Source organism: Onychostoma macrolepis, chromosome 09 (genome assembly GCF_012432095.1).
Source record: "Onychostoma macrolepis isolate SWU-2019 chromosome 09, ASM1243209v1, whole genome shotgun sequence".
Lineage (NCBI taxonomy): Eukaryota > Metazoa > Chordata > Actinopteri > Cypriniformes > Cyprinidae > Onychostoma > Onychostoma macrolepis.
Genome location: NC_081163.1, coordinates 11,491,087 through 11,512,932, shown reverse-complemented (window position 1 = coordinate 11,512,932; position 21,846 = coordinate 11,491,087). Strand labels below are relative to the sequence as shown.

General features: G+C 37.0%; 1 protein-coding gene across 4 annotated transcripts in view; it reads left to right on the top strand.

The window, feature by feature from the left end:
- The window catches only part of lrp1bb (low density lipoprotein receptor-related protein 1Bb), a 285,213-nt gene that overhangs the window by 170,101 nt on the left and 93,266 nt on the right, over window positions 1-21,846 (top strand). For all 4 annotated transcript variants that reach the window (XR_009272793.1, XM_058786845.1, XM_058786847.1 and 1 more), the window contains 8 exons: window positions 1,553-1,669; window positions 5,718-5,798; window positions 7,159-7,329; window positions 11,870-12,049; window positions 14,988-15,188; window positions 17,687-17,932; window positions 20,080-20,277; window positions 21,547-21,751. Coding sequence is in view for 3 of the 4 variants with exons in the window: in XM_058786845.1 (XP_058642828.1) it covers window positions 1,553-1,669; window positions 5,718-5,798; window positions 7,159-7,329; window positions 11,870-12,049; window positions 14,988-15,188; window positions 17,687-17,932; window positions 20,080-20,277; window positions 21,547-21,751 (1,399 nt within the window). In the remaining variant the exon portion in view is untranslated. The remainder of the gene's footprint in view (window positions 1-1,552; window positions 1,670-5,717; window positions 5,799-7,158; window positions 7,330-11,869; window positions 12,050-14,987; window positions 15,189-17,686; window positions 17,933-20,079; window positions 20,278-21,546; window positions 21,752-21,846) is intronic.

Here is a 21,846-nt window from a genome sequence, read left to right as displayed (position 1 = left end):
TTGTCTGCCCTAAATATGTGACCCTGGACCACAAAACCAGTCATAAGGGTCAATTTTTTCGAATTTGAGATTAATACACCATGTCAAAGCTGAATAAATAAGCTTTCCATTGATGTGTGGTTTGTTAGGACCGGACAATATTTGGCCGAGATACAACGTGTTTATATATTTACGGTAGGAAATTTACAAAAACATCTTCATAGAACATGATCTTTATTTAATATCCTAATGATTTTTGGCATAAAAGAAAAATTGATAATTTTGACCCATACAATGTATGTAGCTATTGCTACAAATATACCCCAGCGACTTAAAGGTCCCATGGCTAGAAATGGCTATAGGTGTAAACCGAGCCCTGGGTATCCTGCTTCGCCTTTGAGAAAATGAAAGCTCAGATGGCCCAATCTGGAATCTTCCCTTTATGTCGTCATACGGGGAAAGGTTACCTCCCCTTTCTCTGCTTTGCCCGCCCATGAGAAAATGAGCTACTACCATGCGAGGCGAGCGCAATATTTTTTTTTCCTCAAAAGACATCATGGCTTGCAAACGAGCGAAGCATGGCAGTTGCTCAGTGTTTGGATGTACAAATGAACACCAAAGTATTTTTTTAGTTCCTTTTTCCGAGCCTATGGCTAGCATTAGCTACATGATAATAACTGTAACAGCATACATAAACAAACCAACTAAAGTACCTTATCCAGACACAATATTTTAAACTAACCATTCGGAGATGTCCTGCTGTAGCCGCTGAGTTGCAACTTCTTCATCCGGTGCTTCTCCATCCGGATCAGATTCTGGGTCAAACTGAAAAGCTTGAACGAGCCATTGCGATACACCCACTGTCAACATTAGCACATGGTAGCACAAGCTGGTTAAGGCCACACACCCACCCTCCATCTTGCCCCGCCTCTCTCCTCCTCATTAGCATTTAAAGCTACAGACACAGAAATAGCACGTCCTAAAGAAAGCTCATTGTGGGACTGGCTCGTAGTGGCTGAAATTCTGCACCAAGGCTGAATTTCGCTAAACAGACTTCAGATACAGTACTAGGGACCACTTAGGCCTATATAAAAGCATCCAAAAAGTAGCATGTCATGGGACCTTTTAGACTGGTTTTGTGGTCCAGGGTCACATATATGATCAAGACTGTACCCCCACCCTGAGTCTCTCTGAGCCATCAATTCTAGATGCCCTGATCAACCTGACCATCATCCCATTGCCTCTACCCCTTCATCCTCTTTCTACTCTTCCCCAACACTCTGTTCAACTAACTATTTCATAGCTCGCTTGTGGCATGGTCCTGGTTAGTGAATTACTTTTGTTTTGTTTCTCCAAGAATAGTACAAATTGTTCTCTGTTGTCTAAACATTTCCTAAACTTTTTTTTTGTTTGTTTTGCTCACAATTGCCAAACAAACAAACAAATAATAGAATCATTATATGAAAGCAGAATAAATATAATAATAAATTAATGTCTCAGGTGGTCACTGCTAAGTACTCCAAATACCATGAATAATCAGATTATCTTGTTTCCCTTATCATTTTGTCTTTAGCCCAGCCGTGTCGGGCTGGTCAGTTTACCTGTGGTAACGGCCGCTGTGTACCAGAAGCATGGCGCTGTGATCAAGATGATGACTGTGGAGACATGTCAGACGAGTCCACTTCCTGTGGTGAGTCACTGTCCTACTAGCTAATTGGCTTGGCAAATTTGACTGTGGTGTAACTGGTGAATTTGTCAGCGCTGTCATCATAAACCTGCTTTATTTAGGACAAGTCTCTGTTATCCCTTTTCCACCAATGCAGTGTCACTTCTTGTACCAAATCTGGCCTCATTACTTGTGTTTTTGCAAACAAATAAACTAAAAACAAACTGAAAAACTAGGTGTAAGAATGTAGCGGATGACTGACTGTAATTTGCCATGATTGTTTGTGGACAGGTTCAAATAGTAAGTTTTTCTCTCAAAAAACACTTGCCAGATCTATGAGAACTTTACTCTAAAGGTGTATTTTTGCCGCCCACTCTTACATTATTTCACCAAAAACATCTACATGTCAATGTTCAGGACAAAGTACAATGCTAACCAAGTACATTTCTCCAGCCCCCGAGTATGTGCTTTTAGAAGCAGAAAGGAAAAAGGAATTAAACTTGGATGCAGGAGCTTTTAAGAGTGTGGCGGTAATACAAATAATAGATTCTCTGATGTTAAAAGCTCATCATAACCACATCCCAGACCCTGAACGCAGACGAAAGAAAATGACACAGGGCTTTGAGAGGAAATAACCCAGGAAGGTTACCACTGTGAACTCCCACAGTGAAACGACTATTCAAAGAAGCACATGAATGCTGGGAATGCTGGGTAAGACAGGTAGCCCTTTGAAGAGGCTCAGCATTCTCAATCATAAAAATGTTCCTTTGGCATCAGTTCTTATGAAAGGAGGTAAAGGAGTTTTTTTTATTTTTTTTCCCTTACACAACTTAATGATAGTTATGTATACATTTATTTTATGGAACTACTCTTAGTTTATTTCTCTTAAAGTTGATGGGTATTTATTTATTTATTTATTCATTCATTCCTATATTTTCCAATAAACCAAATTCATGTTTTTTTTTATCTATAAAAAATCTTTGTATATAATCTTTTTTTTTTTGTATGAAAATTGGTGCTCGTGCAGTTTTCTGTTGACTATGCACACAAATCACCATTCGAGCATGTGATGCATTGTTTCCCTGGGGTCTCTGTGCATTGATATATACATTAAAAGGTCTGTGTAAATGCATCTTTTCATAGTGTATATACAGTATTACTTCTCCTTCCTGCCATTTTTACTCCTTCAAGCACAAAATTGAAATTCTGACTCTGCTGCAATTCTCTATCATGCTATGCGCTAACAATGTAACTTTCTGGGATTCTGTCACCAAATGCTGCAAATTGCTCAAAGTGCCATTGTCTTGGTTACCTCCACTGTGTCTTAGGCTGCCTCAGTACACTCTTGCACAAACACTCCCAGTGTAAGCAGTAATTAGAGTGTACGCCTGACTTCACTTAATCGTAATCAAGCTGGGCTGAAAGACGTGGAGCTCCACTGCCTCTCACAACTGCACTGCGCAGAACACACCTGAAACGCAGTGACGCTCAGCTTGCTGTATGCTAATTGCCATTTATGAAGTATTCTCAGCTTTAAAAAAAAAAATACAAAATTTCTACCAAGAATATTGGTTTAACAGTATAGCTGTGGCAGTTTTATTAACTATCACTAACATAAAAAAAAGTAAAAAAAATAAAGTTTTTTGGTATAAACTTGACTTTAAAATAAGACGCATTGTCATTTGTTAGGGTTAGGGTGTGAATTTCAATTCAAAATTATGAATAACGAATAACGTGTGAAAGTGTTATTAATATTAATATATGTTTTAATTTAAAAAAAAAATTATAATAATTTGAAGCCCCTTGTCTTAGTGTTGCTGTAGTTGCTATACTTTTCATTTGAAGGGAAGAATAGTAACAATAACTGTTGATGGATGAATAGGATCATGTCTTATCTAGTAATTCAGTGTTTTGAAAATGGGACTATAATTTTAAAAAAAATAATAATTTAATATATGAATTTCTGCTTCTATTTCCATTATTGGACAGCAGCTCTGGTGATCTTGAAAACATTTCCAGACAGGATTGTTTTATAATCTAAGAGATATGAACTTGAACTGCCACTGTCTACGGCAAAGATTCGTATAAGTGATTTTTTTCCCCCCTTCAAATCAAATTTCAGTGGGCAGAGTTATTACCCCTGCAGTCTCACTGCTTGTTGTTGAACCTGATCTATAGTGAAAACTGAATGTTGAAAGTAGTAATTGCCAAAGTCAGGGGACTGGAACACTCTGTTGTGAAATTTAGAAGTAGGATTTACTCCTGTCAACAATAACAGAAACATGTTCTGGGAATAAATGTTCAAACACAACTATTTTTTCTTTTATTTGTTGACTCACCTGTAATCTTGACTTGTAACAGTCCTCTCCTAGATTAGCAACACTTCGAAAGATGTGCTTTCCACTGACTTCTAAGAGTTCTTATTTGTGCTGGCAAAGGTTTTATTTGTGAGGGGAAAAGTACAATTCCCTAAAAGTAATTTTCTCAGGGAAACCCATGGGATCTGTTATTTCTGAAATCTCTCATGCTCAGTTTACAGCTGTTGGTGTTTTGGAGATGTCACCCAGTGGAGCAAAATCCTTTTTAAGAAACAGTGAACGATGCCTATGCACATATTCAAGCAATTAACATTATTTTCATAGGTTTCAACCCAATTATTATAAATATGGCCATCTTTTGATGACTCTTTAATTGCTCAAAGCGCACATTTTCATGAAAGTTTTTCTTGACTTTCCATTCATAAATAAATAAATAAAGAGAGAGAGAGGGAGGGAGGGAGGGAGGAATGTCTTGATTAAAACACATTCTTAGAACTTATATGTAAATGTACGAACTGTAATGTATTCTATAACAAGAAGCTTGTTCATTCAGTCCCTTCAAGCTATGAGTCATGAGCTATTAACATTATGCCCATTAAAACAGCACTTACGCCTAAGATGCTACAAGGGAACTCTGCATGCTCATGTTCAAAATATATATTGGTTGTGTGGACTGTTTGTATGAATACCCATAATAATACTTTCATGTCAGAGCATAGTCCACAAGCAAGTACAGCTAGAAGACATGAGATTATTTAACATATGACTTGTTACCGAACAGAAGCATCAAAAAACATTCACTAAAAGCAAATGCGTGATCACATGCTTATAATTACCTTTGATAACTTGAAAATGGTTTCATCTGTGGATATACGCATACTACCTTGTAGACTGTGTGGAGGTTTCTTGACTGAGCTGAGAGACACTTTAAAGAGAAACAGATGTTGTTTCTCCACTGCGTGTCATGTCACTTTTCCGGTACGCATATGAGCGCTGATGTATTCACGAAAAGGTTTAACGCGGTACAAAACAAGATACTTATGAGCTTGTGCATATCATTCATCAAAAAACTTGTAAATGCGTCAGTGGTTTTTTCCATAAACTAATCTTTATCTTAAAAAAAGAGTAAATTTTCACCGAAGGCATCATGATCCATGGGTTAATAGCAAAAGCTGCAGTAATTCATAATGTTGAAACAATAACCTTTTGATATCTTTAAATCAACGCTGTAGTAAAGCGCATAAACCGTGCTATCTCATCGCTAGTGTGTTATTGCTTCCTGGCAAGCTCTTATTGCTTCTGACTGTTTTCCGCTGCATCTGTGAGGTCTCGTTTTCCCTTTGTTTGTGATTTCTTTTCATTAACCTTAGCAAGAAAATAGCAATAATTCACTGTGACATTTCACATGACCTTCAGGGTGTTTCGTTTTCCGCAATACTGGCACTAAACCCCAGTGGTATGACTTGTGTTAAAAAAAATGCAGTGCACTGCAAGAGAATAGTTACTGATTTAAGCTCGCCCCCAAACTTGCAAGAAACTATGAAATTTCCTGAGGACAAAAGAGCCTCCAAATTTAATCTATTAGCATGACAGGGCAATCTGTGCCAGGACAAACTTCTTTTGCAATTTTTCAAAGCTAAAAGCTAAATGAAGAATGGCTTCTCTTCTCCAGTGTATCACAGAGACAGTGATGTATTGGACGGGGTTCAAGCATCACGGTGAACGTTTCTCACGGTCTTTCTTTCCGCTCACAGCGTTCCCTACCTGCGAAGCTCTCAGCCAGTTCAGCTGCGCTAATGGGAGGTGCATTAGCATGAAGTGGCATTGTGACTCAGGTGAGTGTATCCAGAAGTAAGAAAATACTTTACCATTTGCTTTACTTGCTCTTCCATTTAGCACGATGATGTATTAGCCTATTTTCTCGGGAGCTGATAAAAGAAAGCCCGGCACTTTAATTCAATTAAGTCCATTGATTCTACTGTCCAGTCTTTTTTGTCGCACAAGAAATTCATCACATTAATAACCATTAAATATTCACAGATTATTTTATCTGAAATATCTCCATTTCAGATCAAGGAGGTATGAAATAACGACCTCTATAATTTATTACCGGCCCTCAAGGTCTGAAATACGTTATTGCCTGCGTGCAGCACTCGATCATCAACAACAATAAAACTTGCTCTTTCTATATATCTGCTTTTCTTATTTCTTTCGATCTCCCCTTTTTTGTCCTCAAATGAGAAAATTCAGCCAAGGTCAGCATATGGAGGCGGTTTTTCTTATCCAGGGTCAGGGCCTTCGGATACCTTGCTGATTTTTCAGCACAAAATGAGGCTTGGCGTAATTCGATGCCCTGAAGACTTTTGTTTGGAAATCTCCTGCGGTGCTGTCCTCTGTTTTATCATTTCAGTTCCTAGTATTGTGCAACAAAGCATGAGGCACAACAGGGTTAAAGACCCCCTTAAGGAAAATGTGGCATTTTCTGGTACCAAAGTGTATGACGATCATAAAATCAATTTATTTTTTATTGTGTTTTGATGGAGCAACACAATTTGTGTGACAATGCATGATGAAAAACACCCTACCATACACAAGTCAGTTTTATTTTTTTTTTAAGAAATTTATATTTTTATTCAGCAAGGATGCGTTAAATTGATCAAAAGTGACAAAGACATTTAGCCTATAATGTTACAAAATATGTCTATTTCAAATAAATTAGGTTCTTTTGTCATTTATATTCACCAAAGAAAGAAGACAAAACTTCTACAAAAAGAAGAAAATCATGGTTTTCACAAAAACATTGGTAACAAGCAGCACAACATTTTTTTTAATTTATTTATTTTTTTTAATATTGATAATATCAAGAAATGTTTCTTGAAAATCAGCATATTATAGAATGGTTTCTGAAGGTTCATTAAGACTGGAGTAATGGCTGCTAAAATTCAGCATTGCCATCACAGAATATGTTGAAATAGAAAACGATTATTTTAAACTTCACTCTATTTTTAATTGAACAACAACAGGCTTGGTGTGCATAAAAGACTTCTTTCAGAAAATATTTTAAAAAATACACTACCAAAACTTTTAAATGGTATTATATGTCTACATGATACTTTCAAAATTTTCTGTTGTAATGAATAAAGTTATTCTGCATGATACTAATTCTGCTTGACTGTACTGTGTTTGTGAGTGTAGATGATGACTGTGGAGACAACAGTGATGAGGCGGGCTGCGTCCACTCCTGTGCTAATGGCCAGTATAAGTGCACCAGCGGCCGGTGTATCCCAGACCACTGGGCCTGCGATGGGGACAACGACTGCGGGGACTTCAGTGATGAAAATGTGACTTGTGCTGGTGTTGCCCCTGGTAAGACATCATATTTTTCTCTTTGCCTATCCTATCCTATTTTTTTTTTTTGGCATGGACCGTGTGACTGTTATTTTTGGTTGGTATGCGCAATATGTGTCCGATTGCTATATTTTGCCACTGCATCTTTTGTGGGCACCATTTTTGATCAATTTTTAAAAACTTGTATGAAGGCTTCCATATTCTGTTCCATTTGATCATCTGTGTCACATCTAGATTTGATTATATTAGATTCAACTTCATAGACATTATGCAAAATACAGAGCCAGTAAAATATAGTTAGCATCTAACCAGAAATGCAAATAGTAATATAGAATATACAACCTGGTCTCATAAAAATACGTACCTCTGCGCACTTTTTGTGCGACACCGTTTTTACGTACCTTACTGCACGTTTCGCCACAGTTTCAAATAAAAATGTCCACTGAGTGGCACTAAAACACAGGTTCAATACGTAAACCCTGGCACATTTTTATTACGTAGATACTGGTACGTATTGCTGTTTTTTTCTAACGTTGCTTCAGGTACTTATTGAGGCGGTTCAGAATTCAAATATCCAGGGACTGTCGCTAAAAGTTAATGCTCTATGTTGTGGAATATGCTCGTGTTGGAAATATGCCCTACACCAAATCCAACCCTAAACCTACCCGATAGTGTTAACAAATGCAAAACTAATATAAAAACATATTCGTTGATGCAACTGTGCCATTTGAACTTCCTTTTACGCAGATTTAAACTTCTTTGTCGAACTGTGGTTACACGGGATTCGAACCGGTGCTTCTCGCCTCTTACTGTAAGTCCGTCAAATAGCTACTGAACAAACCTAACGTCTTTGAAAAAAGCATATTAATATTGTTTTGAAGTCATAGCATGATATTCTTCAAGTAATTGTGCGAAAATAAAAGGTATAGGAGCTTTACTGCCTCTAGTGTTCATTTCTTTTGGAAACTTCAGTGATATGTACTTATTGGTACATATTTCGTGTCACGCTAAAAAGTGCACCCAGATACATAAATGCCATGAGACCAGGTAGAGAATATAAATAAATCCAGAGGTTGGCATGAAACTCTAGATGGCGCAGTCTGATGGGTTCTAACTCAATCTGACATAATGACATTATTATAATAATAATTCCTTACATGTATATAGCACTTTTCTGGGTACTCAAAGTGTTTTACATGAAGGAGGGCAGGTAATCTCCTCAACCACCACCAATGTGCTGCATCCACCTGGATGATGCGACGGCAACCATATTGCGCCAGAACGCCCACCACACACCAGCTTATTGGTGGAAAGGAGACAGAGTGTATGGCGATGATTAGGAGACCATGATGGTCTGAGGCCAATGGGAAAATTTGCCAGGATGCCGGGGTTACACCCCTACTCTTTTTCAAAGGACATCCTGGGATTTTTAATGACCACAGAGAGTCAGGACCTCGGTTTAACATCTCAGCCGAAGGACGGTGCTTTTTACAGTATAGTGTCCCCGTCACTATACTGGGGCGTTAGGACCCACACAGACCACAGGGTGAGCACCCCCTGCTGGCCTCACTAACACCTCTTCCAGCAGCAACCTAGTTTTCCCAGGAGGTCTCCCATCCAGGTACTGATCAGGCTCAACCCTGCTTAGCTTCAGTGGGCAACCAGTCTTGGGCTGCCGGGTGATATGGCTGCTATTATCACATGGCACAGCTGATTGGTTTCTTTTCGTGTCAGCAGCCAATGAGCTTGATGCTTAACTTTTATATACTCAGCTAGTGCTTGCTCTAGCAGTTGCAGCATACTTCAGAGACCCTCCACCTTCCCCAGCTCCACCTGTATAGATCTGCTACAGGGTGATTTCATGTACCGTATTGACCCGAATATAAGACAATGTTTTTTTCTTGGAAATACATCTGAAAAATGCGGTCGTCTTATATTCAGGGTCTAGACTTTGACATGTCAGTAATACACCACAACAATAGGTGGCGCCAAAAATGTGTGTGCCATGAAATATGTAATGTAATGTGTGTTGTAAAGATCGCGAGTGAAAACAAAAGAAAAATAAATGCTTACAGCGACATGAGTCGTGACTGTCATGTTAGCCTGATGGGAACAAACTTCCTCTGTAAGTGATTTTAAAACATAAGACAGCACCCAGATTTGAAGACTACAATAAGATTTCACTTCTACTCTTAATAAAATTTTGGTAGGCTACTATGAGATGGATAGGCTAAATGTTATATAAGATGGGCTACCTGTTATTTTTATGGTATATCAAAAAGTATATATTTTTCAGGTTCATTGTTGGTACATTTTACCAGTATTTACCATACTTTCAAAACAAAAATTAAAATAGGAAAAATATGCAATATGAAAATAATTTAAGAAAAAATGTGTTTTACAGAGGGGGGAAAAAAAACAAGATTTGGTTTTATAAAAAAAGCCTTTTTCCAAAAGGTACATCTGGAAAAAGGGGGGTCGTCTTATATTCGGGTCAATATGGTATGTTATACATGGGAGTTATTTTATAAATGTTATATGTGCAGCAGCAGTATTTCTGATCTATTCCGTCCAAAGACCAAACACGTTAACAGTGTCATTACCATGCTAAACTCTCAGAGATTTGCGATGACAGAAATGATGGTAAAATGTAAATGAGCCATTATAGTATATAACAAAGGATCTGAGCGATATTACTGTCACAGACTGAAAATCACATCGCTGTCATACTAATCATACAATGAGATATCGCCCAATACGGCATTATAACTGAATTTAAAAGTGTGGAAAAAAAGGTTTTGACCTTGAAGATTCAGAAATGTTGTCTCTTCAGCTTTACCATTACTTCTGAGTACTTGGGTACTTGTCCTTACAGTGTACGACCAATAAAAGCTTCAGAGTAATCAAATAGCATTTAGAGAGGTCATTAATTAAACATGCATTTGTGTTCGTTTCTGTACACAAACAACTTAACCAACTTACCAAGTGGTTCCCAGAGAATCTGTTTAACACGACTAATTAGCAGACTAACAAAGAGCTGAATGATAGCGATCAAGTCAGTCTTGCTTGTAATTGCCTTGGTGCAATGTCCCTAATTTGAGGAACACAAGTTTAAAACTTTCTCTCTTTTTCTTCACTTGACAGATCTAATCTCATCTAAGCTCACTAGGGAACCACCTTACAGATTTGAATCTTTTAATCTGCTGTAATTACCTCTGAAAGCTGAGGCCGAGTCCTCCGATGCTTTCAGCTCACCAGCTTGTCACAGAAATGTTGGAGCCATTCATCAAACAGGCTCCTGACGGAGGTCCTCAGCTCCTGTCCGTCTCTGAGGGTTTGTCCGACTCATATCCTCCCAGCTCAGGGCTCAGATTATTGTATAACACATGCTCTGTATGTGTAAAGTGGAGGAGACACTGGTAACTCTCAGCATTAGCCTTAAGCAAAGAAGGGGCCCTTTAGTCTTTAAGGGTTCGTAATGTTACCAGCTGTCTTTTTTTTAGGAGGCCATTTGTTTGTTTGATGGCAGGCAGGGGATTGAGGTGGGTTTGGTGTATAAACACGCTTTTGAAGTATGTATTTAACTCCTGTCAATTGTCAGGGTTCAGAATGAATCAGAAACTTAAGGCAAGCTAGTAAAAAAGTGAAAAAAAAAAAAACGGCTTTTCTTTTGTGCTCGTCTTACTCTTGAAGAAAATCTCACCCCTGTCCTTTGCGTTGAAGCGCACAGACACTTAAAGTCTTTGCCAGTGTCGGAGAGAATATTTAAATATTTATTAACATGACAAGAGGAAATCTTGAAGTATGCTTGATAAAACTCTGCCAGTTTAACATTATTAACGCTGGTTGAAGTAGTTTGAAGTGAGAGCGTCTGCGAGCTTTAAAAACTTTTCTTTTCTACTTACCTTGCTAATTTTAATCCTTAGCTGTGACATTATTTATTCTTTTAGTACTTTTAAGTAATAAATATTGTTAGAAAAATGTTCTTCCTTTGGCAGTTGATACTTCCTTCCCACTAAGGAAATGGACAGAATTACTCGCTCTGTATGCGTTTGAGTCTCTAAAAAGAACCAACTGATTATAATCATTTATTAGAGAATTGGACTGCACTGGCCACACTCTGTGTTCTATTCACAAATATGAACTGACTCATTAGAGTCTTTTGTTCAGGAATTGGTCGCATTGTGTTTGATTCACTAAAAAGAATCAACTCAGGAATTTGAGTACTGATCACACTGTACATGTTTGATTCACTTATTCAAGTCTTTTGTGCTGGAATTGAAATACACTGGTCATGCTGTGCGTGTTTGATTCACTAAAAAGAACTGACTCATTCGAGTCATTTGGGTTGGAACTGGACTACACTGGTCATGCTTAATATTTCTTGATACACTAAAAAAAAAAACTACACTGGTCACTCTGTACATGTTTTATTTACTAAAATGAGCCGACTCATTACAGTTCAGGACCTGGTCAAACTAAAAAGAGCTCGTTAGAGTCATTTGTTTGGGAACCAAAATAGCCCAGGATCAATCTCAGTTTTTTGTGTCATGTCCAGCTTTGCCTCCTGTGGAATGCAGTGGAGAGGAGTTTCACTGCCGTGCTGATGGGACCTGCATCCCCGAGCGCTGGCGCTGCGATGGGGATAAAGACTGCGAAGACGGCAGTGATGAAACAAACTGCAAAGGCGTCAAGAGAATGTGTGATCCCCAGGCAAAGTTTACCTGCAAAAGCTCAGGTAAGCCTACCAGGTGTTCCTCAAAACCAGTTAGTCTGCACTGACCTTACATTTATTTCATGCACAGACCTACAGCTATATTTTCTCCTTATGTTCTGTATAACATATATCAAAACTGGTAAATTCTGCGAAGCAGTGGGTGATATTTAATACCACAATGCCATCTTTGAGCTTTCAGTTATCTTTGCCTCTTGCAAATTGAGTCGGATGATAAATCCAGCCTGTTTTTCGTTACATGGTGCAATCCTTTGCAATATCTCTGTATGTTAGAATTCCTATTTATGAAGAACGGTTGAGATGAATGGTGTGAGCTGGAATGATTTGTACTTCACAGTAAGGTGTATTTTGGTAGCAGCGTCATTGTTCCATATTCAGAGTTAGCTATGACATTAAACTAAAAAGGTGAGGTAGGTAATTTCTGTGCCGCTAGCATTAACAAATGCAAAATGAAGACACCTGAAGGTTTTCGAACACTCCTCAGTCCCTAATTTGCAGCTCTGGTTAAGCCAATGTTGCTGTGTTGGACTGGATGCTGGAACAAACAGAGTAAATCTTCCCTAACGCCACAGAGAACAAGTGTTTGCACTTATTAAGAAACAAACCTATTTTTTTTCTGCATATTAATGTAGAAGAATGTAATGAATGTATTGGAAGAAAAATACACATCTCACCTCTACACAAAAAGTGTTATGTGCAGAATTCAGCTTTCTGTTTCTTTTGAACATATTTGGTGTAATTTGTATCTATCAGAAGTTTTTTCTCCACTCAGACCATAGTGAAATCAATCAACATGGGGCTTTTTGATGTAGCAGTCACCCTAATTGTAAATGATTGCCTTGAAAAGACATCTACAGCCAAGCCATAAAAGAGCTCAAGAATTGTTCGTTGTTTTGTTCCTATTCCTTTTGATGTCAAAAATGTGCTAAAAAGCAGCAGCGTACACTTTTTCCAGACCACTGCACCGCGCACCGAATGCCAAATCCCATATCATTTTGACAGGCTCAGAAACAGACTAAAGTGTGTTCACCTGTTTATCTGATCATGAAGGTAGACTGAACACAAGGAAACCTGGTTGCCGTACACTGTTTTTCAATCCTGGGTTTTCAATTTTGCAAAGTGTACAAGTACACTGTTCAAACATTTGGAGGCAGTAAGGTTTATATAATTTATTTAATACGTGTTTTTTTTATTTTTTTTTTTTTATTAATAGCTTTATTCAGCAAGGATGCACTTTAATTGTTCAAAAGAGACAGTAAATACATTTATAATGTTTCGAACAATTTCTATTTCAAATAAATCATGTTCTTTTGAACTTTCTATTCATCAAACAATCCTGCAAAGACAGTATCATGGTTTCCAGGAAAACATTAATAAAAAAATATATATATTTTCCCTGATTAGTATTATATATTGATTTCTGAAAAATCATGTTCATACATGTACAGTATATATACATATACATGCATACAGCTTTGTTGTAATATATACAGTAGTCAACATTTGACATTTGAAGTGGATCAAAAAAGTTCATCAAAGTTGTCCTGACAAGAAAAGGTTTTGATCCACTTCAAATGTTGACTACTGTATTTATATATTAAAAAAAAGAAAAAAAAGTAATAATATTTCACAATAGTACCATTTTACTGTATTTTTGATCAAGTAAATGCAGTCTTGGTTTGCCTAAGAGACAAAAAAAAAAAAAAAAAATTATTACAAACTTTTGAACAAAGCCTTCACAGGAAGCTTGGAGGCTGAAATATTCATCTCAAAGCATCTCTCTGATACCCTCTAAACCCTCATGATCCTGGGGTATTCATACTCTGCGCTGATCCCCTGTAAATGTATAGGACTCTAGTGCAGTTGCTTTGACCTGAAACTTCAGTATGTTCAGTATCTCAGCAGCCCTCTGTTACTTTATAAAGTGTCATTTGTCTAAATTAAAAATAATTTGAAATCTAGCATCTTTAATTTAATGAATGAGCTCCACTGTGTGAAAAATAAATGTTTAATAATAAAAAGGTTTAAACAAATTTTCATTCCCTTGGAATTATAAGGTTCTATCTGACATCTTTGTCAAAATTTAGTTATTTACATATTCTTATTCTGTGACAACTTATTTACATTATGTGATGCGTTTTTAATGTTTTGTACATTTTAGGACTTTTCATTTAGAAAACAAAAAGGTTCTATCTACAAAGTCGAACTCTAACTGGCAAGAGGACCAATCAGGATCAACTTTCTTTGTCATGTCGCCAGACTGCTCCGTAACAGCAGGAACGATTAGCACTGAACAAAATATTTAGTATTGCCCTTTGTGCCTAACTTAACCAAGAAAAAATGGTTTGTCCTAAAATATGGAATAAATGTGATAAAGCATTAAATGTACCTTTCACATACATGTTGACACATTGTTACAACACTAATTTTGTGTTTTAAAACAAATTAAAAAAAAAACTATTTGTATTTCTTGAAAATTGTTGCTTCAATTAATGTTTTGCAAGATAGAACTTTATAATTCCAAGTGGAAAAATATCTTTTTAGAATTAGAAGGTTCTATCTGCATTTGACCTGCATGTTCCAAAAATCCCCATTTAAAAATTTGAGAGGATTTTGATATTGTACCTTTAGAATACATTTAGGGTCTCTGTCATTTTCATGTAGGAAAGAGACTTGTTCCCCATATCATATTCTCCAAAACTTTGAAGCTCAATATCTCAAAACCACTCAGAATGCAGATAGAACCTTATAATTATTAAAAAAGGCGATGCAGTGGGTCTCTGAGGGTTAAATGAGCTGAAGCTTCTGTATTCATCTGACGTCATGCCAGTTTGATGTTCTGCCACCTTTTAAAATTTACCCAGATTTATCACCTACAAACAACAAATTAAGCCTGACAGTTTGATTTATATAGTGGTCTGACTGAATGTTGTGTCCCAAGGGAAGTGTATCAGCAAGAGCTGGGTGTGTGACGGCGACAATGACTGTGAAGACCGCTCGGATGAAGAGTCGTGTGAGTCCTCCGTCTGTAAGCCCCCCACTCAGCCCTGTGCTAATGACTCCAGCACCTGCTTGCCCCCCAACAAGATCTGCGACGGGAGATACGACTGTGCTGACCATTCCGATGAGGGTCCTTTCTGTGGTGAGTGCATGCAAGGCTTTGATAAGAGGCTCATCTGCTGTATTGCTTCAAGATTTGATAAAATATGAATCATTTCAACTCAGAATTTTGATTGGATGAGCCATGTCGAATAAATTCGCACCTGTGACTGCTAATTCTACATTAGTGTGCCTATGTTGCTTGGCAACTGTAAACAGACAGCAGTTAGGGTAAGGAACTGTATTACTTTGCAGAAGAATGATTAATTCCAATTATTATTACAGTGAAAAAAAATGTGGTCTAGAAACTGTTTTCACTCAGAAATTGCTATTCACAAACAATTACAAAGAATACTGAAATAGTATTTTCTTGTAAAATCTTTGCAGTCTTTGTTTTATTTACAACTTTGAAAAATGTGTTTTCAGTGTATTTGTAGTATGTGTTATGTTGTTATTTATCATTGCAAATTATATCCAATACATTGTCTTTTGTCATATTAGCAAAATAAGCTTTACAGTGGTTTTATGAGTTTAAATTAAGAACCTCCTTTTACCCATTTTTAAAATTACTGTAAAGTAGTGTGATATTATTGTAGTATTTATTAAAGTTAGGTTTTATTTTAATACTTTTGTTTGTCATTATATTTTTTTTAACTAAAAGTTTCAGTAATTTTGATATGGGCTTTTATTATTATTATTATTATTATTATTATTGTTGTTGTTGTTGTTTGTTGTTATTGATACTTCTATATACAGGGTAGCTTTCATTTTCTACATAGCTTTTCATTGCAATTTTAGTGCTTAAAAATTAAACTACTACTTATTATTTTTATTATCTTTGCCAAGGCATTAGTTTTTTGTCTAATATTTATATTTTATTTTTATTTTAATCAAACAAAAACAATTTTTAATGGTTTCAGTTTTAGTTAATAGTAACAACACTGCTGTAAAGCATGGCTTTCCGTGGCAGAGTGCAGCAAAATGTAGACAAAATTTGTGTACATTGCTGTGAATTTCTGCTGAAGGTTTTTTTTTGTTTGTTTTTCTGCAGAGTGAACAGACTTTTAGGTCTAAAAGCCACAAAACTTTGATTTTTGAATTCATTTGGTCTTTAATCAATGCAAGTTTCAGAGTGCATGTTTATCATTGGGTTCATAATGCTTGCATTCACAGCCTTATTCACTACACCTTGTGTCTAATGCTAATTGAAAACCGCTGTGCTATTACGTGAATTCTGATCAGTTCTGCAAGAAATGCTGGATGGGTTGAATGAGAAGTAGTCATGCAGAGTAGTTCTATCAATACACAGGAAGCCAAACCATGAAAAACGGTAACTAACCTATGAGAATAAAATACCCGAGCTGTATAGATTCAGACTCATACACTTGAGCAAATCAATATGTATTGTGTTTACCTCTCCATGGGTGAAAAGATTTTGATAATACTGTGTTTATGCCCACACGGCATGTCCCTCAGGGCTATTTGAATCTCTTTGAGTTGCATCCTTGAGCGAGTGTAATGGAAAGCCAGCACATGCTCTGTAAGCTACCAGCACAAGAAAACACGAAGCCTGCCTGAATGAGAGCTAAACATGAGGATCTGTTTGCCTCTGAAGCCCTCGCTTGGGAAAGTGTCTCCTGAGAGTCACCGATGTATAATTCTCTCGGAATGCAACTAGACAAACATTTCAGTGACTTTCAGTGCATTGCCAGCAGCCGCCCATGGGAGCCCACCGCTCATGTTCTGAGGACGAGGCGCATTATCTGTCTGACTAGACCTGCATTTGGCTTGGGCCTCTTATTGCCAATTAGATTGTGCCAATGGACCTTGAGGTGACTGCCTGACTCAGACCAGCGCAGCAGGACTCAATGCCATTTGTGACCTTTGGGAAGCAGCTATTCTTCAACTCCATATAGACTTTAGGGCCCCCTGTGAAGACAATTCAATTCTCTCTTGCGGCCGCAGAGGGGATCATCATAATCAGTAGAGGCAAAAAGACCTTGCAAGCTGTGAGTTCCCTCCCCTTTGTCTTTCTCCCGTAAAAAGGACCAGGTGCTTCGATGAAAGGAAAAAGCTTATCCATTAGAGATGAGAGTCTAAGAGTACCGGAGTTTGTCTGATCCGTTTTGAAAAGAGATGATGTATCGAGACCTATTTTTAAACTTAAGAAAAAGCCATTTTCCACCTTGAATGAGTTTGTTTGGCCTGTGCAGTGGCTGAAGCCGGTCATAATTCAGACCTGTGGTTTCTCATTGAATCTGCCTCATGAATAAAGTAATTCACACTTGGCTGGTGATGTTGATTAGGTCAGAATAATGGCTTAGTCGAGAAAGACGCACCAAAACTTTTGAGGCAAAGAGCGATAAGCTTCCAGCCTTGTGCAAACGTTCAAAGCAAACCTCTTGATTTTTGTTCATCTGTGCCTTTTCTGTTTCAGTTCGCACCTTGAATCTCATATGCCAGCAAACATGGCTCCATATCACCTGCCTTTCAAATTGATTCTGTTTTTATCCTCACTCATGCTGTTCTTGTCTGTTCCAGAGAAATGTTTGCAAGGTAATGGGGGCTGCAGTCACCAGTGTGCAGTGATCCCCAGCAAAGGGGTGGTGTGTTCATGTCCCACCGGACTCCATCTTGGCTCTGACAACCGAACATGCGAGACAGTGGACTACTGCTCTGCTCACCTGAAATGCAGTCAGATATGCGAACAGCATAAGACCACTGTCAAGTGCTCCTGTTATCCTGGCTGGAGACTTGATCCAGATGGAGAGAGCTGCCACAGCACAGGTATTTAATTCCTCATACTTTAAAAATCTATATTTCTCTTGGAATTGCCTAATTTTGGCGGCTTGGTTAAGCTCTTCTAACATATAAATATAAACCAATATCAAAAATAGGGCTATCAAATCAAATAATCGCGATTAATCACAACCAAAATAAAAGTTTGTTTACATAATATATGTGTGTGTGCTATGTGTGTATATATAAATACACACATGTATATATTTAAGAAATATATGTAATATAGAGTATATATATATATATAAATATTAGTGCTGTCAATCGATTAAAAAATTTAATCGCGTTAATCACAGTCATGGACTGTGATTAATCATGATTAATCGCATATTTAAAATACTAGGATTTACCTGTAAATGTGTTGAAAAAGAACTGCATGACAAACTAGTTTAAGGAAACAGAACCTTTCACACTTCCGCCAGGTATGAGACATAATCCTTATTATTCTTTTATCATTATTATTTTGTTTTTATTCAGCCAATATCAGCCTTTAAACTGAAAATAAAAAGTTTACCAAACCACATCGCTTCAATCCCAGTATACATTTACCCAACTATTATTATAGTGGCTGTTGTCATGTTTATTTCTGCAATGTGAAATACATGTATGCTCTGCTGAAACTCACATTGTTTGTGATGTTACAACCGCTACATTCCAAGTATAATACACATTAGTAAAAGGATCTATTTAAATTTTTATTTGTCTATATACACTTTGGGCGGCCGCGGTACATTATAAAAGTAGCCCAAAAAAATGCAATCTACGGCTCTGTCATTTTTTCCCGTGACTATATTTTCAAAATAGCCCACTTGTGCCGCTAACGTTACCCTGGCAACACTGGTTCGCTGTACCCTCATCACACAATGATAGATAACCTTCCGCGCTGCGATGACGGGAAGACGTTGGGGTCAAACCTTATAAAACGATTAATTTGCGTAAAAAAAATATTAATGCGTTAAATTGTTTTGATTAATCACATGCGTTAACGCGTTAACGTTGACACCCCTAATAAATATGAATGAGTGTAAATTTAAATATTTCTTAAATATACATGTGTTTGTTTGTGTGTGTGTGTATTCATGTAAATATACATAGTATACACACATATATTATGTAAACACAAATCTTAAATTTGGATGCCATTAATCACGATTAATAGATTTGACAGCCCTAATAAAACAACAATTAAAATAATAATATATAAATAAATAATAATAACAATGAATGATGTTAAAAAAATGCAACAGCAGTTCATTCAGTATGTGTCCAAGAATGACAAACAAAAAGCACCATAAAATATCATAAGCAGTTATGATGATAATGCTGTGTATGGAACAGACTGAAATTTGACAGGAAAGTAGCATTATTTTACTAGACTAGTTTATGATTCTCAGTGAAATCACTTCACTGTGCATTCCTGTCCGTCCATAGTGGGTCTGTCCACAGTACTCAATACGAGCAACAGTAATACAATGACAGCGGGATATGCAGACAGGAGCTTCCCATTGAGAAGCTAATGTCTTTACAGCAGCATGCCTGCCAAATGCTTTTAAATTGTCTCAGGGAATCTGAATTTGGGTCATTAGTCAGAATATGACAACAAGCATCTGTGTGGTATTTTATGGATTTTGTGACGTATATAGCTCTTGAGAGTAAGTTCTTGTTATAGCAGACAGCCACATTTATAGCTCTCAGTAGGCTTTATCCAGTAGCTATAGAATTATTATTTTTTTTTTTTTCTGGGATAATGTTGCCTAGTAGATATAGAGCTGGACTGGCAAATTGATTATATTAAGAATATGTATTATTCTTAATTATTTAATTCCTTTTTTATATTTTATATATACCTGGATGAATTGGATGGAACTTGTGAACTTGTATTTTGGCATAATTAATAGGGGTTGTTTTTTTCTTTCTCTTTAAAGATGACTCAAGTGTCTTTTACCATTATCCTCAGGTTTCTCAGATTAGTGCCCCTGTAAATCTTTTTCATAAAAAACATCATCTAAAAGACTAATTAGTGGTTGTGCACAGACAAATGTGCATGGCAGACGCCTCAACACAAAACGTGATGCTCTTATAACCTCTAATGCACAGGTGTGGGGTGCTAATAATCAATTTGTTTCTTCTCCAAGATCCCTTTGAGGCTTTTGTTATCTTCTCTATCCGGCATGAGATCAGACGAATCGACCTTCATAAACGCGACTACAGCCTACTCGTTCCCGGCCTGCGGAACACCATCGCTCTCGACTTCCACTTCAACCACAGTTTGCTTTACTGGACCGACGTGGTGGAGGATAAGATCTATCGGGGAAAGCTCTCAGAGACTGGAGGTAATGAACACCCAATTTGATGTTCCATTCCCACTTGCCCTTTGTTTAACCTAAGCTTTAGTTTGAGTACATATTCTGTTTCCCCATTCCTAGTACGCAGGTCACGTCCCCTGAACAGTAATGCAATACATAATGCGCACTGGCTCTTTGAATGACGCAGAAAAGCTCTGAAGGAGCTGATGAATACCCTTGTATTGTTTTGAAGACTATTTTGAAGCTGCATTAAGCACACATCTGAGTCTTTCTCTCAGAGGAACAGGCCCCCAGTGCAGCTATTGCTCTCTTCTTTTGTTAGCATTTCATAAAGCCCTCCACAGCTGAGAATAATTGCAAACAGCTGGATTATAGATAGCTGAAAAAGAATCTTGTTTACTGCTGAGGGAAAACTTATTTCCTTTAATACCAGTGTTTTCTTCTCCAGAGTTATTTTCAGAAAACCTGTCGAAAAGACCAGCAAAAGTTGTGTTTGGATTCTGATCACCTGCTGTTGATATTCTGGTGTCCATACCAGGTTTTTTAAAGGGATAGTTAATTTTTTTTAATTATTAAATTTAAAATGATTTTTTTTAGAAAAATAGTTGACTTATGGACAGAAAAGACACTGAGACATTTTTCTAAATACCTTAGAGAAAGTGATACAGGTTTGGAACCAGTGTTATTTTAGTATAATTTATATACTATTATAGTATTTATTAATAATTTGATTTAGCTTTTATTTTTATTTTTCAATTTAATTTTAGTATTAATTTGAGTAATTTGTCATTTTATTAATTATTATTATTATTTGTTTTAAATTTATTTAGGTTTTTAAAGTTTTTCTAGTAATTTTAACTTCAGGTAGCTGAAATTATTTATTTATTTATTTCCAAGATTTAGTTTACTCTAACTTTATTTCATTTAATATGTATAATTTATTTCAGCTTTATATCAGTTGCCGAAAACCTTTTATTTTTTTTTTTAATATATATTTTTAGAAATAGTTTTAGTTTTATTTTTTTATTTATTTATTTTTTAATTTTCCCAGAAATTAGCTTAACTAGCAAGCCTGCTTTGTCAATTTCATCAGAAAGACTTGCATCATTTGCTTTTGAACAACATGACTAGCAGCATAGAAATGCATTCTGGTTCAAGCTGGTCTTTTCAGCAAGGAGTAGCATTTTGAAGAGCTTAACACTTCAAAAGAAAGTTCAAAATGACCAGAATGCTTTGCTGTGCTGAATTGGAAACCCCATCCACCCTGTGAACTAGTGTGAGTGGTTTGTTTTGTAGGTGTGACCGGGGTCGAGGTTGTGATTCAGCATGGTTTGGCCACCCCAGAGGGACTCGCAGTGGATTGGATTGCAGGAAACCTTTACTGGATAGACAGCAACTTGGATCAGATTGAGGTGGCCAAGCTGAATGGGGAAATGAGAACGACTTTGATTGCCGGTGGCATGGAGCACCCACGAGCGCTGGCTGTAGACCCAGGACAGGGGTGTGTATTAGTCTCATAAAAAATTTACCACAGCCTAATTTTCTTTCCTCTTAGTCTGCTTTTCTTTTTCATATTCCCTTCAGCAATGTTCACAA